General features: G+C 36.9%; 1 protein-coding gene across 1 annotated transcript; it reads left to right on the top strand.

The window, feature by feature from the left end:
* Positions 1–5,228: 5,228 nt before the first annotated feature.
* LOC110371731 (cytochrome P450 6B5) lies at positions 5,229–7,884 on the top strand. Its single transcript, XM_021328100.3, has 2 exons — positions 5,229–6,639; positions 7,139–7,884. The coding sequence occupies exons 1-2, from the start codon at positions 5,265–5,267 to the stop codon at positions 7,333–7,335; spliced, it is 1,572 nt and encodes a 523-aa protein (XP_021183775.3). The 5' UTR covers positions 5,229–5,264; the 3' UTR covers positions 7,336–7,884.
* Positions 7,885–8,887: the final 1,003 nt, after the last annotated feature.

Below are 8,887 nucleotides of genomic sequence, written 5' to 3'. Positions count from 1 at the left end.
AGCGCATAGATTCGGCGATGTCGGAAGTTTTTTTTTCAAGTTCTTCTACACGTCTCATCCATTTCCCTAGCTTATCTGTCGCCAATTTCTGACCTTTTGAGTCCTTTCTTTTCGAGTATATCTAAACATTCTCAGTCATTCCTTCACTATCTTTGTAATACGTCATAATGTATCCAAAAAAAATCATTTCTTTAACCTTGCAAAATTAAAATCCCCGATATTCCTCAACTTATCAAAATTTTAATATTCATAAAAATCATAATGACAAGGCAAATCATTAAAAAATATTATTATCAGATAACAAACCGTTTAAATAAATGACAAATACCTATGAATATTATCTAACTGTTACCTACTGTCTACCAGTTACTATCTTAGAATTAAGATTACGCTTATACACATCGAGATTAAATAACTAATTATAGGCAACAAATATCAATCAATGATTAATAAATTAACCGTTATCTAGACGGAACTAATAAAGCGTATTTATATTATATTGAAAACTTCGTCTTTCTCCTCAAAACTATAGCACTGAAACTACCCTGAGACTGAGACCAGTCTGAGACTTTAGACATATCGGTATTCAAGCAAGGATTTTCTTTGGCGCACTTTTCAACCAACTAACTAACTAAACTCGAACTCAAAAACTATTCAAATTAGGCTGATAAGTCAGTACTTTCCGAACGTCAAAAATAAAAGCATGCCCCCAAAACACCCACCCTTCACCACTTCCTATATGTTTTTACTGGTAAGAAGTGGCACAACAAATTCCCCAGTAACAGATATAATTACAGGTACAGGTACAATTACCTATTATTCCCCTAAAGTTCGCTTTGACCCTACCCCTCTAACATTTTACGAGCGTCGAGGCTTTTTCAACGTGAACGCAGCGCCAACGTTACCCAGTCCCACTAAAAATCCTTGCGTTTGCGCAATGTTGTCGCTGTGCAGACATCGTAGTAATCTTGCCCTTCAGAACCCCTTAAAAAACCTCCCCAAATAACAAATTGTTGAAGCTTGTAGCTATTACCTCAGCACGTGGGTTCCTTCGAACACTTAAGCCATAAATCTTATCGGTCATTCACCTTTAACCATATAAAGAAATAGGTACATAATATCACACCTTAACTTTCCTATCACCTTGAATTAGAATACGACGCATTTAACGTGCCTGTCAACAAACAAAAATGATAACTGTTATCTACAAGATTATAAATGTTAAAGTCATGCTCACGAGTTGTTTTGCGTTTGATATCGAAATTAGTGATAAAAACCTATCATTTTGCCGCATACCTATCAATATTCGTCAATGACATAGGTACGTAGGGTTTGCAGGTATTTACGATTTTGACAATTTTCAAGCTTTGTAATTATGCTAGTTTTTTTTTTGTTAAGTCTAATTTTGATCTAATTTTTTGTCATGTTTATTAGTTTTTTCTTTTGTTTAAGTTGAGTATGTTGTTTATATATATAGCTGGTATATATATATATTTATCACTCAATTTAAGTAGAATTCTCTAGTTTAGGTAACCACAAATATGTTCGTGAATGTTGGTTCACCTGTGATTGGCAACTGTGTAAGCTCTTCTCAAAACCTATTTTTTTAATTTTCACACAGAAGCTGTTGATGATCCTTTGGTAATAAATAAATAAATAAAACGTGCTTTCGAAGGCTTGCTAACGCACTTATGAATTCTATGGTGTATTACAGGATGTCCGTCCCATATTCGCAAAAATAAAAAAGTTTAAGTTACAATAAATATTTAAACAGCTTATGACTATAATCATCCCCATTACCTACTGAATATTATCGATAGGATCTATAAACACATGCTCATGCTCATATATAAGATTAATATTATCTTTAAATGTTTTCATTTGTTTTTCTGTGTTATCCGATAACTACACTTAAGGCACGCGTAGGTAGAGATAAAGTTTGTTACTTTTTTTTGATACTTCGCGAACGTCATCATCCTCTGCATAGCCTTTTCCCTGCTATGTTGGGAGCAACTTCTAGGTTTATTTTTTCTTCTAGGTGCTTTACAAGAAACGACTGCCTATCTATCCTTCTAAACCCAGTCTCTGGCAGTTAGGCCTTCCTATTTTTGCTCCGGCTTCCCTTAACAACTTTCATTAGGGTACAATAATAGCAGCCGGGTCCCATAATTTACCATGCTTCCAAAATACATGTCAATTGCCATATTAAGTAGCGAAATATAACAACCCAGTTAGTATAAGTACTCATGACCTTTTTCCCGTGGTTTCACCGGCGTTCCGTAGTAACTACCCCGGGACTACTACTGCTACTAACCGGGATAACCGGCCTATGTTACTCGGGAAGAGTAGATTTCCAACAGTGAAGGATTTTTTTAAATCGGTTCAGTAACTTCGGAGCCTTTACTATTTATTTATTTCTTTATTTAAAAACATACACACAATCATTACAGTTTACAAACCAATTCGATAGAGATGTCCACAACTATATTTATAAACAAACAAAATCATGTTTGCTCTTCATTGTATTAGTAAAGATAGATAAAAACCCGTTATTACATATTATTAGTGCCATAACTAAAAAAATATTGACATAAGCAAAAACTATTGATCACGATGAGAGTCCAGTTTTTCGCTTAACACTCAGCATGACTGTTCACATATTTTAGTTGACCCCAGTTCAACTAGATGATAAGAGAAAAGTCAATTTATAATTTCTTTGATTCCACTGTTTATCTTTTGAATATGCTTTTATTAGGTCGATCTGTGTGTAACTATGTAATAGAATCGAAAGTAGGATAAAAGGTGTGAATTTGGATGGATGGAAAGGCAGAGGTAGGAAAATGGATGGACAGTGACTGAAAGATGACAATAAGTAAGGAGTGGATGCTAGTGAGACGGCTGACTGAGAGGAATAGAAGCGGGAACCTAATTACGCTGGATCCAAATAACTTGAAGAAGAAAACCAAGAAGCTACAAAATATAATTTAGTGATAAGTTTGCAGAACTAGTGGCTAACTAAGAGCTATACAATACAATAACAAGTTAATCCATATTTGTAAAAGTACGTTTTACTGGGCTTTTCTAAAGAGGATTCCCCATAACCTAGTAATGAGAGACTAAAGCCCTCATTTTGAAAAGGTCAGGGAAGATGACGGTATATGGTATATGGTATCGCTGTGAAAACTGGCCCAAGACAGGAATTATACTACGCCAACGGGAATTTATATGTTTGGTTATAACCCCAATCTTTTGTAAAGATAAGATAAAGATGAATATTAAAGATACCTACTGAATAGATAACGGTATCAAAGTACCATAATTGTCATGATGATTTTTCAAATTTCAGTGAGCTGAAATTAATTATTACATGGTAAAAATATAATTATTTTTATTTTTTTCCTGTTACCTTTTACCAATAATAAGATTTTTCATAGCTGCGAGGGACCTCAGTAATAATTACGCAATCCTGAGGCAAAGGGTCTATAAAGGCATATTAACAGACCCCATACCCAATCCCACACACAAGTAAATACCGACCAAATAAGTAACAAATCTGGCCTTACGGATTGTGCTCTTACTGGCCATCATCATCATCTCCCGAGTCTTTTCCCAACTATGTTAGGTTCGGCTTCTAGTCTAACCGGATGCATATCCGTAGATATGTCATGACGTATTCCTGCGTATTTTGGAAGGCGCGTTTTTTTTACCTCAACTGTCTTTTCAATATCTTTGGCGGTTGTTACGGGTATACAGAAGCCAGAAAGTCTGACAACCATTCTCATAATGGAGTTAGGGTTGCCCAGGTAACTGGGTTGAGTAGGTCAGACAGGCAGTCGCTTCATGTAAAGCACTGGTTCTCAGCTGCATCCGTCAGCCTGAAAACTGACTCTAAAATACTTGGGAAAAGGCTAGGTTTCTTTAAGATATATCTATAAAACGTGGGTTTAAAGTTTGAGAAAGATTTGCTTTTACTTCATGATTCAAACTTTATCAGCCTGGAGTCCAATTAGGTACCTAAAATGATTAGGCCAATTAATCGCGTTGTAAATATCAGTGTTATCACTTATCAATATTACATAAAATACAATAATATTATGCAAATATTAAGATTTAAAGTAAAACAAACAACCACGTGAAAGTAGGCAGTGTTAAAGTCTGTCTAACTTTCCATCTTTTATACCAGAACTACTGAACCGATTAGACAGTGTAGATCCCGAGAAAGGACATAGACTACTATTTTATCCGGGTGCGGGAAGTAGATACATTGGCAGGCCTGCCGCGCCGGGGCTGCGGGATTGTACGAAAAAGTTACCGCGGCCCTGGTACATAAAAGGCCTCCGAAAGAACACGACGGGTTTTTATTCAGTAAAAGTCTGACACTCCCTCACCGCTGCTAACCCACAGCGGGAGAGGACATTTGATGAAAAATGCCCCACCATGGCTACTTCCATGTATATTGCAAAACAATTAACCAAGTTGTGCAAGTATATTCTGCTCTCGAGGACTCGAGAGTGACTCAACTAGGACAAAAGACACTGATAATTATGATAATTGATTAGATATATTAAATTAACTGATGCACACCTGTGAGATTAACCAAAATAATAAGTGACCACACTTTCTGAAATGGGTATTCAAGAAAACAGTAAAACTGCTGACAAAAACATAGTGTATATTGTAATATTCGTGAATTGTTTGAAATAATTCACAACTGGTTGAAAAACAAGCCATTAGGTTTCGTTAACTTTTCATAATTATTAATTTTGTTCCTTGCTTTCTCTGCTTTGTAGATTTTATATTAAGGAATCTTTAGTGTACCTACATTCTTTACAAATAAATGTTTTCTATTTCGAACACCACCATCTTCGTGTTTCTTAAAAAGTAAAACAATAACTGCAGTATTTTTACGTTAATTCAATAATTATAAAACGTAAAAATTATTGGGTACATTTCTATAGTGTATAGAGGGATAATCGTCGATTTTGTGTCACCACTCCACTAAAATTTCTCAAAAGCGTTCAGCGTGCTGGCTTCGGCCTTACGTTCGCCTCCTAAAAATGGTGGACTTTTTAGTCCCGTGGTCTGGTAGAGAAATACAAATAATAAAACGTAAAAATTATGTATGAAAAGCAAATAAAAAAATGTCCCAATGATATACAAATGCATGGTCATATCGAGAAACAAACCTGGAACTTATATCAGTAAAGATATATAAAGACTAACACACTGAACAAATTAAACAGACGTAACAAAAAATTCGAAACATGATCACCACAATTCTGTTGCTCGGGTTATCATTATTAATAACCGCGTTATATTCAGTGTTCAAGAGAAAGTTTCAATATTGGGAGAAAAGGAAAGTGCCACATTTACCTCCGGTTCCCCTCCTAGGAAACTTCTCAAAGTATATTTTGCAGAAGGAATATTTTGGGCGGACTGCACAGGAAATATGTTTGAAATTCCCGAACGAACCCGTCGTGGGTGCCTACTACGCCACAGAACCAGCTCTGATCATCCAGGATCCTGAACTCATCAAGCTCGTCATCACGAAAGACTTCTATTTCTTTAATGGCCACGAAATATCTGATTACGCCCATAGGGAAAGGATGTCCAAGAACCTTTTCGCTACCCACGGAGACAAGTGGAAAGTGTTACGACAGAATCTGACTCCAATTTTCACCTCATCAAAGATGAAGAACATGTTTCATTTGATCGAAAAGTGTTCCCACGAGTTTGAGGATTTGCTCGACAGGGAAGCAGAGAAGGCAAAAGAAGTTGAAATGAGATCATTAATATCGAGATTCACTATGGACTGCATTGGAAACTGTGCGTTTGGCGTTCACACGAATACGATGGAGCAAGCGGAAAATAATCCATTCATAAAAGTTGGCAACTCCTTCTTTTTCCATAATTGGTTTAGAAGTTTTACATTAGTTTTGAGAACTGTTTACCCTTCAATTTTCTACGCTTTGGGATACAAATTCGTACCAACAGAAGCTGAAGACTTCTTTACTCATATGTTAACTGGAATTTTTAAAGCACGCGATTATAAGCCAACCAGCAGAAATGACTTCGTTGATCTCATGTTGAAACTGAAGGCAAATAAGACCATAGTTGGAGACAGTTTACAGAATATGAGGTCGGATGTCGGGCAGAAGGTAGAACTAGAAGTGGATGATGATTTGCTGATTGCTCAGTGTGCTTTGTTTTTAACAGCGGGCTTTGAAACTTCGGCGACCACTTTGAGTTTCACCTTGTTTGAGTTGGCGAAAAATCCTGAAGCTCAGAAGAGAGCTATAGCCGAGGTGGACGATTATCTGCGGCGACATAACAATGAGCTGAAGTACGAGTGCCTTTCTGAGATGCCATTTGTAGAAGCATGCTTTGATGAGACTCTTCGGCTGTACCCGGTTATAGGTTTGCTAACTCGTGAAGTAATGGAAGATTACACTTTCCCTTCTGGATTGAAGGTAGAAAAAGGTCTCCGTATATTCCTGCCACTGTATCACTTGCACCATAACCCGGAGTTTTTCCCGGATCCAGAGGAGTATCGGCCGGAGCGGTTCCTGCCTGAGAACAAGCATAACATCAGACCATACACCTACATGCCTTTCGGTGACGGCCCCAGAATTTGTATTGGTAAGTCAACTGTCTTGTTCGTCTTGTCCAGTAGTCGCACAGACCTATTCTGTACACAGATTATAACTTACTTTCACAAAGGTGTCAAAACACTTTCCACGTACCAAAAGTTTTAAATAAAGTGCACAAATACCCCTGTTATGGCCACTGAGGACACTCTCAAAATTCATGATAATTGTCAGCTTTTGTCAGCTTTTGGTTATACTATTATTTAGTTCCACCACCTCTACCAGACATATTTTTATTTTATAAAGTACGTATTCTTTTGCCTGACCCTTAAATAAAATATTCATCATCATCATCCTCCGAGCCTTTTCGCAACTATGTTGGGGCTTCCAGTCTAACCGGATTCAGCTGAGTACCAGTGCTTTACAAGAAGCGACTGCCTATCTGACCTCCTCAACCCAGTTACCTGGGCAACGCTTAAGTAAAATATTGTTCACTCCTAATACATTTACATAAACATATGTGAAAACTAATTACATAAATTCTTCCTCAGGTATGAGATTCGCGAAAATGCAGATGACGGCCGGAATAATTACTGTGCTGAAGAAATACCGCCTGGAACTAGCTCCAGGGATGAACACGACCGTAGACTTCTCGGCGAAGACTATTGTCACACAAGCCATAGGCGGGATCAAACTGAATATGATAGAAAGGGAAGGATGGGAACAGAGGGTACTGAAGAATCTATAAGTTGTATGAAATTCTTTCGTATGAATGTCTATGGAATGGAATAAATGTCGATGGAATAAATGTTTTATCTATTCAAACTTTTTCTTCTTCTTGGCGTTCATCCGATCTGTTCATCCATGATGGGGTCCGCTTTCCGTATCTTCATATTCCACTTCGCTCTGTCCAGGAAGTCTTCTTCTGTGAGTTCGCAGATTTTAATATCTTCCTTTACAACACTCTTTCACCGCAGCTTTGGCCTGCGTCTGTGCCTTTTACCTATTCAGACTGAAGTAATTTAAGTATTATATTCGGAACCTGGTTGTCGTCATGCAAAAATATAATAGCAGTAATAAATCATTATTGCAATTTTCCTAATCCCATAGTCAACTTAGTAATTGCTGGAGATCATATAAAATCGCTTTGCAAAATATTTCCTAATCCCTTTTTCGACCTCGTTGTATTCTTAAGTAAAAAAATGTATTATTGCACTTAGTGACAAAACGCTTATTAATTACTATGCTTTTAATGTTATTATGTACCTTTTTATGTAAAATAAATGATTGAATTAACTTCGTAATTTCTGTCATTATCTTCATTCTTTCGAACAATCCCGCAACCCTGACAGATTTAACCCTGGTGGACACCACTAGGTGTGCGATTTGTCTGGGGCACAGTACTACGCACCGGTGGAACTTCCCCCCTAATGAACAAACATTCCTAAGCCTAATGTTCTGTAACAGTTTAGGTAAGATCAAAAATAATCTGATGTATTATGTTATTAGGTAATCATCAATCAAAACATTATTGACACAATGATTTAATTTTATGAAACTAATGACACCAAATATTATTTATTTTTTAGGACAAAGACGTGAAGATAAAACTTTTATTACTAATTCAAATGTCTTGTGGCTAAACACTAGCTATTTCTCTCGGCTTCACCCGCATTCTGAAGAAGCGGTTTCCAGCACATTATGTTTTACCATTGTTTATAACTGTGAGGTTTCACTTGTGATCGATAAAATCTGTCAGATACAGGCTGCTTATAATTTCTGCCACATATTGCTGGCCGAAACTATAAAACCAAAAGTTATAATTTATCTGCTATAGGATATATAATTAATCTGATAATTTCCTGATAGGCTACTAGACACTCGACCAGTGAACAGTGAAAATGGTCATTACTTTCATGGCCAAGTAACCGCAGTAGTGCTGAAGATAGAGCAAATTGGCGAACCTCGGGGAAGCCTTTGTCCAGCAGTCGACATCTTTCGGCTGACTCGACGACTCAGCTGCATCCTGTTAGACTAAAGCGGACCCCAACATAATTGAGAAGAAGCGAGTGATAACTGTATAAAACATCCATCAAAACGTTCATGGTTAATAATTCAGGAATTAATTTTATTTTTTTGCATTAAAAATACTGGAGGTCCAGAATCATTAACAGAACATATCTGCATCATCAGTACTTTTTTTCATTTTTTCATCCCCCTTAAAATCGGCAAAATATGGATACTAACTATTCTTACGCGCGCCGAGCAGTGCTCGCGTCAGTAAACCGGTTTCGCGTTGC

This window comes from Helicoverpa armigera, chromosome 22 (assembly GCF_030705265.1).
Source record: "Helicoverpa armigera isolate CAAS_96S chromosome 22, ASM3070526v1, whole genome shotgun sequence".
In the NCBI taxonomy this organism is placed as follows: Eukaryota; Metazoa; Arthropoda; class Insecta; order Lepidoptera; family Noctuidae; genus Helicoverpa; species Helicoverpa armigera.
This window is presented reverse-complemented; position numbering and strand designations above follow the sequence as displayed.